Consider the following 14,125-nt stretch of genomic DNA (forward strand, 5'->3'; position numbering starts at 1 on the left):
TTGAAAGTATATTTCATAGTCACGTTTATTATGAGTAATTGTAGAGACATTACCCCCACCGTTTCGTTTTTCCTCTTGTAGTTGCTGTGTGTGATTGTATCAGAAGAGACGGTATACTGATAATCACAACCATCTAATCCAGACTAGACCACAACTCACAAACTGCTGTGATGGCCTCAGGCTTGTAGCACTTTGTTCTATTTAGAATGTATATGAGAAGACCTCAGTTCTTATTATCTCCTGTTGAATTTTATCTTAAGTGAATATATTTTTTTTTAGTAATTCTCACATAGTTTGTCTGCATTTTTATCCATTGTACTTTTAACTAAAGTTTGACAGATCATTTGTGATTATCTTTAGCTGTCCTTTTTATTTGTTTTTTTACATAGAAAGATTTACAGTAGAAATAGTATTTTTTTACAAAGGATTTCCAAGATTATGTAATTTTCAACATCTATATATTATAAATTAGTCTGTTGTACAAAATGTCTGTAACTTTATTAACTTAGTAGAAGTCACAAATTGTATATAAACAAAAATACTGTGTGTGTAACTGTTTTTGTAATTGTAGTTGCTTATTGATCTCACACAAACATATTTGAATCTGAAATCATTTTGGCTCACACAGACCATAATGATAAGAGACATAATGAATGTTTGTTAAAACTAAAACTTGAATACCAATATAGAAAGACATCAGTAGTTATGTTTGGCTGAATTGGAGAAGTTTACAGATTCTTTTCATTGTATCTTTCCATATTTTATTAGTTATCAATGCAGCCGACTTGTAACTCATGCATTCTCAACATACGCGGTCGGCTCCTGAAAGTCAAAAATATTGAAAATTTACTTTATTCTCTGAAGAATTTGCCAAGCATACCTAAAGATTTAGTTAGTGAGCCTATACAGTAATCTTATTTACTTTTATTTACTGTTTTTATAATTATATTTAATATCTTGAATTGCCATAATAGGTTAATAGGGGTTTTTATAAGGGTTGTAGGGTAAAACTTGACTATGCGTGAATTGGCTTTACGTGCTACTCAAAATCCCTAGCTCCCTTGTAAATAATGAGTCGACTGCATCTCCTTTAAAAAGAAATTTCTCCCTTTAATATGTATTTGAACCTCTAAACCTGTGTGTGAATTCCCAAAAATATGTAAGTAAGAAATCATCACAGAATGGGAATTTTGTTGTTTTTTTTTGCCAAGCTATTTGTAACCTTATGATTAAGTCCTAAAATAATAAATCTTCTCCTGTTCCATGTCATAGCCTCTGGGCCACAGAGTATCAGTTAGCTTGGTACTCTTGAAACAAAAATGGATTTTCAGGATGATTATTTGTTAGAAGGATTATTTATTTGTGGATTCTGTCACGCTAGCCTCATTATCACACACAAGTTTGAAGGTTCATTCTTTATTTTTCTCTTTGTAAGAAAACTTTTTTTCCCCCCTCAACATTGGAAATTAATACTTCTGGAGTGTTTCCCTTCAATAACATGTGTGACAGTGACATTTTCTAATGCAATAATACTATTACTAGTTCTATTTTGCAATCTATGCGAGGTTTTTGAAGTCCTTTAGCGCCAGTCTGTAATTAGGACTTTAGACTGCATTTTCTAGTATTGCTTTTTATAAATGCTGCAAAGAAACCAAAAACATCTAACAGCTGTTATCCTATCCATATGACTCATAAAAGAAGACTGATATTTATGCCTGGTGGATGTAGATCTGAAAAATGTATTGTACTTCTGTTTTTGGGACAGGGGCTGTAATAGTTCCCTTCTCAAACCAAACTTAAGACTCCCTGACTGCACACTGTTCACTCAGCATATTGCCTGAGTAAGGCTTCACTTATCACCTGCATGTGGATTCTTATTCTCCAGTTTCTTTGATTGATTCACCTTCCTATCTCCATATACAGTATAAGATTCCACATAGTTTATGCACCATGACAAAACATACGTATTGAATGAATCAACATCTCATTCCAAGAAATTAGTCATTCCTGTAAATCTATTCCATAATAGGTGTTTTTTAGCGTTGGCATCTTGATTATCTGGGTTTGTTGGGACATGCCAGTCTAAAAGAGTATTTGTATTAGAACTTTAGAGGTGTCGGAGTTGTATTTTAAATGCACCATGGTTTATAGTTGTCTGTTCCTTTGGAATAATAACCACTCTGAAAACAAATTGATTTTCATTGCGTTAGTCAGGTGATTTTCTATTATTACATTTTATGGGCTGTTACAGTTATTTAATTTTACATAATAATAATAATTGCTTACACTTCTATAGTGCTTTTCTGAACACTCAAAGCGCTTTACAGGTAATGGGGACTCACCTCCACCACCACCAATGTGCAGCCCCACCTGGATGATGCGACGGCAGCCACAGTGCGCTAGAATGCTCACCACACATCAGCTATCAGTGGGGAGGAGAGCAGAGTAATGAAGCAAATTCATAGATGGGGATTATTAGGAGGCCATGAATGGTAAGGGCCAATGGGAAATTTGGCTAGGATGCCGTAACAATGAAAACAATTGTAACATGTAACAGTTGAAACATGAGGTCTACTTAAATTCTGCAGCCGACCATTAGACGTCAACAAGAAAATCATTAAGGGAAACAAAATATTTGCTTGTGCTTCACTGACAAATAGAGAGCAGATAATTGCATTTTTACTAGAGTGAGAGTGAGAAAAGGGACTGTTGTAAAGTATAGGTTTGAAATGTGCGACTTTTCCTTTGGGTAATACAACAACACAATCTTTATGTACACCCTAAAGGCAGAAAAAGGCTGCTGTATAGCAATTAAAGTTTTGTTCGGTAATTCAATCACCTATGTGTACATTGTGGGACCTGCTGTGATGGAACAGTGATAAAGTACAACACAGCCAAAGGCACAATGAAGATCTTATAAGTTGACAGGACTGATGCATATTTTGGTATGGTGTCCTGAAACCACAGAAAGCAGAACATGTGGGCCTTCTATTTTCTAAATGCGCTGAATCACTCATCAAAAAATGAAATTTCAGCAGACCAGAAAGATAGCTAATCGCATTTCCTTCTGAAAACCCAAACAAAATCAGGACTCTGTAATCTCATTTATAAACACCACCTTTCAAGAGTTAATTATGCGATAGCTCGTCCTCCATCCCCAGATATAGATCACACTTCTGCTGGCACTTTCTACACACTTAAGGCACAGCAAATGGGAGTAAAAGAAGATTACAAGTACTTTAAAGCTAAATGACGGCATAAGGGAACTTTTAATATTTTTGCATCCCTGATTTGTTTTGGTGCTTGCACATGCCTTTGCAGAAATTGAGCTGTTCTGCTGTAGTGCAGATAAAAAGTTACAGCTGATATTCTCTTATATACTTAGTAACACAACTTTGTTTTTAATCACCTCAGTTGCTGTTAACCTTAAAGAACTCTTATGATGAACCGAGTGTTTTTTTCACTTTATGAGAAATTAGGATATGTACTAACACTGTTAGATCAGAAAAAGGAAAAAAACAACAACAAAATGTGTTAGTTTATTATACTACCTATTTAAATAATTTCTGCCTGCCACTAATACTTGTTAGTATTCCTACATATTTTTATGTCATGTTCAGTTATTAACATTTTATGGTTAACGTTATTTTATCTTTCACTGCTTTGTTTTCTGGACTACAGTTGTGTAAGCCTCTTGGTCAGGTCATCAGCAGAGAATGTGCTCTCTGTTCTCTGGTCAAACAAGAGAAATTCTAAACTTCACCATTTCCTCCAGGTTCCAGATCTCCTTGCAAGTGTGATAACGAGGGCCGGGGCAATAAGCATGGTCTAGTAAAGCTCTGCAATAGCTCCCAGAGCAATCCTGAGCAGCTGTCAGTAGGAAGACCAATTTGTATTCATTGACCTTTTCTTATTTCTGTGGAGCCTCAGAACATCAAATGTGTTACCATGGCTCCAGTAAGCCTATCTTTTCTCCAAAAACCAGAATTGACAATTAACAAGAGAATTGCCTGGAGTCCTCGGAAAAACAGAAGTGTCACTCCTGAGGAAAGACAACTGCTTTTGCTGCAAGTTAACTGTTTAGTGATGGAGTAACAGATGTACACTTTTATTTTATTTTTTTAGTAATAGATATTTTCTTTATATTTCTTTAACTGTGAAAAACTTCAGATGGCGTCATGAAAGTAGCTACATAAAGAAAGATTATGAAAAAGCAACAGTTCAAAAAGGTAACTGTGTGTGCACATTATGAGCATTTGAAAGTCTGTTATTTAAAGAGGAAAGAAATGTAGTGCAGTAAACATTTTAATAGGGGAAAACATTTTTGTGCATTTGGACCACAAAACCAAAAAACCAGAGTTAAAATTGCTGTGAAAACATTTAAATTTATGCAACTTAAAGTTTGCACATTTTTACCATTTAATCTGTACTTTATGTACCAGTATGTACATACCTGTACTTGTATTCACAATGGCACAACAATGCATACTTTTGCTCTATTTAACATACTGTACAATGTCTCAGTATATCTGATTTTATTGTTTTACACAAAGAATGAGGTAACTCTCTTGCTTCAAGTTTACATAACATGAGGTACAGTATGTGTATAATGACATGTAGTGTTTTTGCCAGCTTGAGTTTGTGAAGCAAAATTCAGTGTTGACAAACTTTGTAGCCTACTGTCTTTTGATGTGGAAATTCCTGCTCTGGATTCTTTACCGGGCTGAATTCGGGAACACTCATTTATGGAAAAGTAGCTATTTTAAGTAGGTCTCCTTAGAAAAGACTGCTTGGTTGGCAAATAATGCCTTGTTCTTCATATGGTGTTATTTCTTACATTCAGCTTGTATTCTTGATCACACATTGAGGTCAGTGTGTGGTTTTGTAGAATGCTTGTGATCAGAACAGGATAATAGCTGAAAAACCCAAACACCCTGTGTGAGGGTTCATTGCCTTTGCCCTCTACACATTCATTATTGAAGTGGAGACTGAAAATTAGAGTGGCATTGTAAGCTGACTCTTACCTCTGTGTGTTAAACTTCGGTTCATGTCCTGGGGCCTAAACCCATGGGAGGAAAGAAATGTTCAGCGTGGATTTACATAGTACAGTGAAGTCTGCTGTCACTGTGACAGCTGCGATGTGGTCACAGCTGTGGAGAAAACCTGATGTGGACCATCTGTACAGGTCTTGTCTCTCCATGGCTGTCAGTGTTTTAAATAAACTGCCTTCATTTTAAAAAAATGGTTTAACTTTCCAGAATTTGTGGGTGCCACTCTACTTTTTGTCACCATCCTGCTATCTAGAGGCAATAGAATGAGACTTCTAGAAGGGGCACGGTCTGTGTAGGTATACATACACATATCTGTTCGTTATCTGAAAAATGTGCGTTACTGATAAAGCTCATAGAGTCTGTATTAGAAGCATAGAGTGCAAAGCAGGATGCCACTCCATTGCAAAGCACATTCATACCCTCACAGTGATCATTTTAAGACACTAGGAAACCTGAGTACTCAGAGCAAATACGAATGCAAGCAGAATGTGCAAACTCCACACAGAATGTGCCCTGGGCTGGAATTCAACCAAAGTTTCGAGCTGTGAGGCAGTAATGCAAACACACATTTGTATGTATCCAGTTACAATGCTAGACACCTATCGTATGACTTATCGTCCTGCCTTTATTATATAATGCCAAAGTCCTTTGTTGTTATAATTTTCCTAGCTGATTAATGTTAATGATTATTCCTTCATATACATGAGTGAAACTGCATAAAAAACAAGTTTTTAATTATGTTCTTGAAAATATAACTATACATGCAGCTGGCATGACTGTGCTTCTAAGTTTCAAGTCACAGTATTCCCTAACACTGGGAGAGAGCAGTGAAATATGGGTCCTATTCTGCTTCTACCATGAGGAAGTTATAGACTAAGTTACACTTTTAAGCATGATGTAGCCTCTTCATTTGACATTGGAGACATTAATGTTATGTCGGATATGTTAATGAAATCATTGCTACAAATGGATTGCCTCATGAAGTCGAGGTCAAATAAGGCACATTAACAAAAGTTTCTGTTTAAAGGATTTGTAATGAAGAAATAGATTCACCATTGATACACCTAGCACTGAAAAAATAAAAAAAGCACGAGCACCCTCATTAGAGGCGATAATTCTCTGTGGACTTAACTAAATTTGAAGTTACCATTGCATTCACATTAAGGATAAGGCTTTTAGAAGCCTCTGATGATGATGCTGATTTTTGAAGTGTTTCAAAAACTCTCTCTCAAATAATTTTCTGAATGCACAAAGCTCGTCAGTTCTTAAATTGACAGCCAAGAAACATCACACCTGAAGGACAGTTAAATAAAGAGAATAAAGCAGACACGGCAGACACAAAATTAATGATTCAAGAGCTCTTGTCTTACATTTATTGTAAATCTATTGTGCATATCAAGCCCTGGAAATCTGTAGTACTTATACAGACTTATTGTAGGGGTGGCCTTATCATTATGTATTATGCCAAAAGCACTAGACCAATTAAATGAGCTTATATAACTAGAGTGAACAAAGCTCTTCATCTATGCGTAATGAAACTGGAAAATGTGGACTGAATCCCCTTAATTTCTGAAGGTTGTTTTAACCGTTCTACAAACAGTCTTGTGTTGGCCTGCTTCACTAATCTACCTGTTTAGAGTACACTGTTTGTCCTTTTCTCAGACATAATAGTACAACATTGTTCTAAAAAATATAGATAAACCTGGAATTCCAGACATTGAGGAGAAACTATATAGCTAATCCTCTTTTTTTATTAAATAGAAGTTCCTCTTGCCTTAACAAGGCTGTTATGAAAATTCATGTAGGAGTTACCTGACAGCATAAGCCACTGATCTTATCCCTTTTAAGATGCAACAGTTCTTAGGCAGAACAGTTTTTGCCTACAAACAAAAATTATATATGTGACATTTCCACAAAACTAGTTCCAAAGCGATCCTTCCACTCTTATCTCAATTGCATACACACACTTCTGTTGCAGGTAGTTTTAGATTTTTAAATACAATAGCTGTAACAGGCATGGCTTCATTTTTTAAATATTGTACTTTTTATATTTGATGACAACACAATAATTTGGATAGGATGTTTAAAGTGAGTTATTAAAAAGTAAATACACAGGGTAATGAGAGTCCAACATTACAGATTGCTTTCTCTAAGTGGGTTATATTCTTCCAACTCTTTAAATTTACTTGGCTGTTTTTTAAAAACTAAGGCCAGATAATACATGCTTTAGTTTTGTTTAATCTCTGTCAATCATTTTTGACCTCTCTTTATTTATTTTTTTATTTGCTTGAATGTAAGGTGTGAGTTGGGGCAAAAACAGAATTCCCCAACTAGAACCAACACAAAAAGAAAAGATACGAGTAACTGGCAGTTAACGAGCCTTTTCCTCTAGAGTGGTGAAGTATTGTTGGCGAATCCAGATATTTTGCTCTGCTCTGTTGGTTGAAGGCCAACAGGTTAATGAAAGGGCTAAGAAGGCTTGGTTTGTTGGCTGGCTTCCAAAGGAGATCATGTCTGAACTGAGAAAATGGATTGCATTGGCACTGGGATGTAACCAGCAGTCCTTATTTTCTCACAATAGTTAGTTGCTGTAACTATTTCAGACTATAACTGAAAAAATGTATTAAAAATACTCAAGGACAGTGCTTCTCATTCTTAATTTGTTATTGAAAAAATTGGAATCATCACTTATTAAAATGCTCAAGAACAGCGCTTCATTTTCTTACTAATTTTTGTGATTTTTTTTTAAACTTAAAGCCAATAATTTTATTATACATCTTCCAATTTTGCCAAATTTGCCAAATTCAGTGTCATCTCTTGAATCCTAGCAACAGCTCCCTTTTACTAAGGACGTGCAAACAGGTAACAGGCCATTCATTTATAATAATAATATAATAATAAACTTTATTTTATATAGCGCCTTTAAAGGTGGCTTCTCAAAGCGCTTTACAGGATGGCAATAACAATAAATAAGAAGAGTATAACAATCAATAAGGAGAATACACAAGATAAGACACAATTACAATATATAGGGGAGACCATAGATGGTGGTACTAAGAAGAGCAGAGGGGTGAAGAATGGAACCATTTAAGTAAAGGCTTTTCTGAAGAAGAGGGTTTTGAGTCTGGATTTGAAGGAGTTTAGAGAGGGTGACTCTCTGATATCCTTGGGCAAAGAGTTCCAGAGCTTGGGGGCATAACAGGAGAAGGCCCTGTCACCCATACAATATAGACGGGCTTGGGGGACAGTAAGGAGGGCAGAATTTGAAGAGCGGAGGTTGCGAGGTGGGGAGTAGGGCGATAATAGTTCAGACAGGTACTGAGGTGCCAAGCCATGCAGAGCCTTATAGGTGAGCATGAGGATTTTAAAGTCTACACGGAATTTGACAGGAAGCCAGTGCAAGGACTCCAGGACAGGAGTAATGTGAACACTTGCACTAGACCTGGTCAGGATTCTGGCTGCTGAATTTTGGACGTACTGCAGTTTGTTCAGAGTAGATTTTGATACCCCTGCGAGTAGAGCATTACAGTAGTCAATTTGAGAGAATACAAATGTGTTGATCAGCTTTTCAGCCACAGTTAATGATAGCATAGGGCGTAGTCTTGTGATATTTCTAAGGTAAAAAAAAGATGTTTTGACAGTATGCTGCACATGTGGGTCGAATGTTAAGCCAGAATCGAATATAACCCCAAGGTTTTTCAATTTTGATTGAAGCTCAAGTACAGAGCCATCTACAGAAAGGGTTACAGGACTGGCTTTACCAAGTTGATGGGGGGTACCAATAAGCATGACTTCAGTCTTGTCGCAGTTGAGATGAAGGAAAATTATGTCAGAGATGCAATTAGATAGAATAGAGACAGCCACGTCAGTGTCAGGTTTGGTATGGATGTATATTTGAGTATCATCAGCGTAAAAATGAAAGCTGAGGCCATGTGATCTTAAAAGCTGACCAAGAGGGAACATGTAAATGCTGAAGAGCAAGGGGCCCAGTATTGAGCCCTGAGGAACACCAGACTTAACAAGACCAATTTCAGACCTGTACCCATTAAGAGAGACAAAGTGACAGCGATCAGTGAGGTAAGATTTGAACCATTTGAGGGCAGTGTCAGAAACTCCAAACACAGTCTCAAGACGGGAGAGTAAGATGTTATGGTCAACAGTGTCAAAAGCAGCACTGAGATCAAGAAGGATGAGTATAGAAAGAGAACCAGAATCAGAAGCTATTAGAAGATCGTTGGTGAGTTTGACAAGGGCCGTTTCTGTGCTGTGAAGTTGACGGAAGCCAGATTGGAGGGGTTCAAAAAGGTTGTTTGTCATGAGGTGGTTATGTAACTGAAGTGTGACAGCACGTTCCAGAATTTTAGAAAGAAAGGGTAAGTTGGAGATGGGGCGAAAATTGTTAAGATTGTCGAGAGCCATGTTAGGCTTTTTTGGCACGGGGGTAATGGCAGCAGTTTTGAGGACCGTTGGTACAATGCCAGTGCTCAAGGATTCATGTAAAATATTGAGGAAAATGGGACAGAGAGAAGAGAAACGGGACTGGAATAAAGTGGTGGGAATGGGATCTAAGATGTGGTGGGTTTCATGCGTGTAACTAGTTTGTTGAGGGATGCTGAGTCAGGAAGAGAGAAGCTGGAGAGAAGGGAACCAGAGAATTTGGATGAGGAGGGAGGAGGTATGGAAATGATATGCGTAGTGGAGAGAATGTGGTGCCGGATGTTGTCAATCTTAGAACTAAAGAAATCTAAGAATGTGTTGCAAAGTTGTGATGAGGCAGGTAATGTGGTAGGGCAGTTTGGCTTGAGCAGTCTGTTGATGGTGGAGAAAAACATTTGACAAGCCAAAAGTTCTGCTGCAAAAAATAGGAGGTTTAGCAGGTTTGGAGGAGAAGGTAGTCCTTCACTCATGTCACCATGACGTTGCAGGCACTGGCATGTTGCAAAGGAAAAGAAACTGGAGTGTCAGAAGTCATTGTTTCTCCAGTAGCCAACTAGTCCCAGTCCTGCCCATAGCAGCATTGAGTGAATTGTGCTCATCTGCTCAGGGAATCCCAGTCACAGTCGAATAGTGATGCTCTCATTGTGTGGATCATTGCCAGTTCAGTGTTCATCCAGTGTCAGTGCCCTTGCTGGTTAATAGCTCTGGTGTTACAATTTTATTTGAGATTCTGTATATATAGAAACTTAGAACTCAAGCATTAGTCAAGCATTGTGCACTCAAATTCCTAGTTTTTGACTGAGCCTGGAAGTCTCCTTTTCGTATTTCTCTTGTAGTTGAAAGGCAAGATTCAGACTGCAATTTAAATGCATATAAACAATATTCACACATTCCAGACATGTAATGATATAGCATGCAGTGACTTTTAACATGAGTGTTTCCAATACTTTTGTGCAGGTTAAGGGCTGAAGAATGAAAAGTGTAGTAGTCACTGCTTTTTCATTTAGGTCAACATAAGTGAATTTTATAAGTGTATTTTAGAAGAAAAATCTGAGTTGTACATTTTCATTTATTGCCATTGATTGAGCCAGAGAAACCTGATAAATAACTGTGGACTGCTTTAAGCAAACAATATAACAAAGCAATTTTCTCCTGAGCTGGGCAGCCTTTCTCCTTGTTTGGTCTTTGTATAAAGATTATATAGAGCTGGGCAATATTTTTCTCTCCTCAAGTGCTACAGTTTTGCTTTCATCACAGCAAGGATATAAAAATAGATAAGAGTTTGGATTGTTCAATCCAGAATTCACTGCTATGACATAAATATAATTGAGATTAACTGCATGAAGCTTTGTACTGTACATGTGGGAGAGGTTTTGATATTCAGGTTTGCCTTCGGAACAGTATTCTTTTTTATAGATGTGAAGCATTGGCCACAGTCTGTGTTTATCTGTCAGCACTTGCGTTATCCTCTGATCTGTGGAACGCCTCATATTTACTGTGGAGGCAGCTGTAGCTTGGGTGTTCAATTGTGTGAAAGACTTTATAAACAGCAGCCATAAGCGGGTGGAGCTCATGGAAGGGCCCTGTGCCAACGGCAGGCTGTTTGTGCTTTTAAAGTGCTTTTTCTTTTTCATATGATTGTTGGCAGGTCGCCAGTATTTTAATTAGATTTGTGCACTGTGTGCTTCCCTTTAAAGTCTTCAAAGCTCGATGAATTATTGGACTTGTACTGCCTGTTTCTGTCCTAAAGTTAAATGGAGGAGCCACTTCAGACTGCCTTACTACCAGTAATCCTTTATATTATTAAACTGAGCTTGTGCTCTCTTGAAGGCCAAGGCCAGGCCTATGGCTTTGCAGCTGCATACTCTTAAAAGCTTTTCCCATTCAGATCAGTCTGTCACCTAACACTCTGAAATTTTGTTTGGTTTTTGTGGAAAAGTTATGTCTAAAACAGGCTCAAAGCTGAACTTGACAAGTAGAGTAAATTAGTCAGAAAATATACCAAGTTATGCATTGTACAGTTTGTACAAAAATGATATTTCTAATAATTTGCTCCACAAACTGCTACAGTAATGAAACCAAAGTGCATCATAGCAGGGTTTTTCCTTTTCACAGTTAACAGAAAACTAATTGATCTTTACAAGGAATTAAACCTTGCTTACAGCTAAAATGGTGTTGTGTGAAAACGCTGATGGAAAATTAAAGAATTGCATGAATATGTAGACATCTGGAATATAACTCATTACATTCAGGACAAGGGGGCAGCAACCTATAAACAATGACTTTTGACAACCTGAAAACATTTTGAAACTTTACCAAGTAGCTCATAAAAAAACTCACGTCTGTGCTGCTGTGCCTTTGACATATGTGGGATTTCCTTTCTCAAGGGAAAGGGATGGCATTTGTACTTGTTTCACTGTAAAAAAAAATAATTAAGCTGTATGGAAAATGTACATAAAAGCTTCACAGATTTTATCTTGGTGGCTTATGGCACACCACACATTTGTATTACCAAATAGTGGAAAATTGTCATTCCCTATAAGAGGATTCACAAAGAATGAGCACTTTTAACTTAGCCATAATATAATTAGGTATTATAATTCCCCAAAGTAGCACAACATTCAGTTCTCTGGAGAATTATAACTGTTGATCTAAAATGGGCAGTTTGCTCATGTTCTCAGGATTAAAATCCACATACCTTCTCTAAACAACTTTCCATATTTTGATCTTTGATCTATAGTGCTTGTAGTACAGTATTCATGTGATAAGGGAGATCTTTATAGCCCTCGAGCAAAAGATATTCTATCTCTTGACCTAAGCATAAGGGCTTTTTAAACTGAACAGTGCACAAAAATGATAATTTTACTATGTCAAATTGCAGTTGTAATGGCATCATCATAGTTTAATAGCCTTTAACTGAAAGACCAATTCTCTTACATTTTCTACATATTTCTGAACTAATTATATTAGTTAATTTGAATGTCAGGATCTAAATCTTCGGAGCTAATGTGAATGTAATCGCTGGAAAAGCCAAATGATTCTGTTGATTCCATTGCAGCATATCACATTTGTCATGAGCACACATTGCTTTTTATAGCTTTAGAACAACAGTACTTAAAGTATTGTGAACTTTCTCTGAAAAGCACTAAGGGATTGCTTATTTTTAGAGTCAATTCTAATAGCCCACATAGACTTCCTGAGGATAACTCTGTATGATTTTAAATGAACATAGCTGAAATTCTGTTCTATCTTTAAAAGCCAATTCCATCAAATTTTAATGACCCTTGTGTCTGGCACCGTTTTGCTTATCTGATCTTGTGCAATCAGTTGGTTTTTGCATATAATGTTTACCCTTTGTCTCTGTATTGGATTTGTGCATAAGTCAGTTCATTGTTGTTCTGTGTTCCAGCCCAACATCGGAAGACTAGGTATTCCACATGGGCCCTCTGGAGAGAAGGTGGCTGTAGTAGCAGTGGATGACTGTGACATTGCAATGGCTGTTCGTTTTGGCAGCCACATTGGAAACTACTCCTGTGCTGCTCAGGGAACTCAAACTGGCCCAAAGAAGTGAGTTCTCTGGCTGTGAGCCTGCAGCTGTCATTTCAAGGGCAGACCTAACAGGATATACATACTCACTAAAATAAAAACCCTTTCTTAAGCTATGATGAAAGTTAAAGGTTCTGAGAGTTACTTTGGTGCTGATGATTTTTGCTATTAAAATCAATGTTCACATTTCATTTTTAAAACGGCGCTAATCCATGTTATTTAAATTTTTCAGTGATTCCTTAAAAGGTGGCTAACCTCTCACATAACTTTGTAGGGATTTTAAATTAAATCAGAAGACAATAAAGTAAAAAGATGCTTCATATAGGGCACACACATTATCTCATTAGATGCAATCAAAAGACTACAACTCACACTCTCAAGTTCATCACGTTTCTCAAGAATTAACTCATATTTTATTGTCTAGTACTTTGTGTGAAAACTGATTATCTAATCCTAACTGTTAACAGTGGGTCATTCCATATGAAATCATTTACTTGCTGACCTCACTTCTTTTGATTTTGAATGGCATCTATGTCCTCATCATTGATAAACACAAAGTGAAAATCTTCTTTGATCTTTAACCTCAATTATCTCAAACCACATGAACTCAAATTTTTACTCAGCTTTACATATATTGAAGTTCAAACCCTTGTTTAAATACTCGGATGTTTTTATGTTGTTTGTCATTGGCTGAAGTACGGTAACACCTGCAGGATTCAAATATGCACAGATTATTAATAAGTAAAGTACCATCTTTTCTCTCCAGGTCCTTGGACCTTACAGGGCCTTTGCTTCTTGGAGGGGTTCCAAACCTCCCAGAGGATTTCCCTGTCCGAAACCGGGAGTTTGTGGGCTGCATGAGGAACCTGACCATTGACAGCAAACCCATTGATATGGCCAGTTTCATAGCGAATAATGGCACCACAGCAGGTTAGCTTATTTTTCTAACTACTTATCATAGTTATATTGAATATTCAGGAAGAAAAAAATGATTTCATTGTATTTAAATAGTTAAGAAGAAGGTTGTAGGACTTCATTTAAAAATAAATTTTTAGAATGATTTTGATTTCTAGACTCAACTCAACTAGTCA

The 14,125-nt window shown here is 36.9% G+C and overlaps 1 protein-coding gene across 4 annotated transcripts in view; it reads left to right on the plus strand.

Annotated features, from left to right (window-relative positions):
- celsr1a (cadherin EGF LAG seven-pass G-type receptor 1a) overlaps positions 1-14,125 on the plus strand; it is a 106,817-nt gene that overhangs the window by 58,483 nt on the left and 34,209 nt on the right. For all 4 annotated transcript variants that reach the window (XM_088924271.1, XM_088924272.1, XM_088924268.1 and 1 more), the window contains 2 exons: positions 12,898-13,055; positions 13,801-13,964. In XM_088924271.1, coding sequence (XP_088780397.1) covers positions 12,898-13,055; positions 13,801-13,964 — 322 coding nt within the window. The remainder of the gene's footprint in view (positions 1-12,897; positions 13,056-13,800; positions 13,965-14,125) is intronic.

Source organism: Atractosteus spatula, chromosome 8 (assembly GCF_055471065.1).
Source record: "Atractosteus spatula isolate fAtrSpa1 chromosome 8, fAtrSpa1.hap1, whole genome shotgun sequence".
NCBI lineage: Eukaryota > Metazoa > Chordata > Actinopteri > Semionotiformes > Lepisosteidae > Atractosteus > Atractosteus spatula.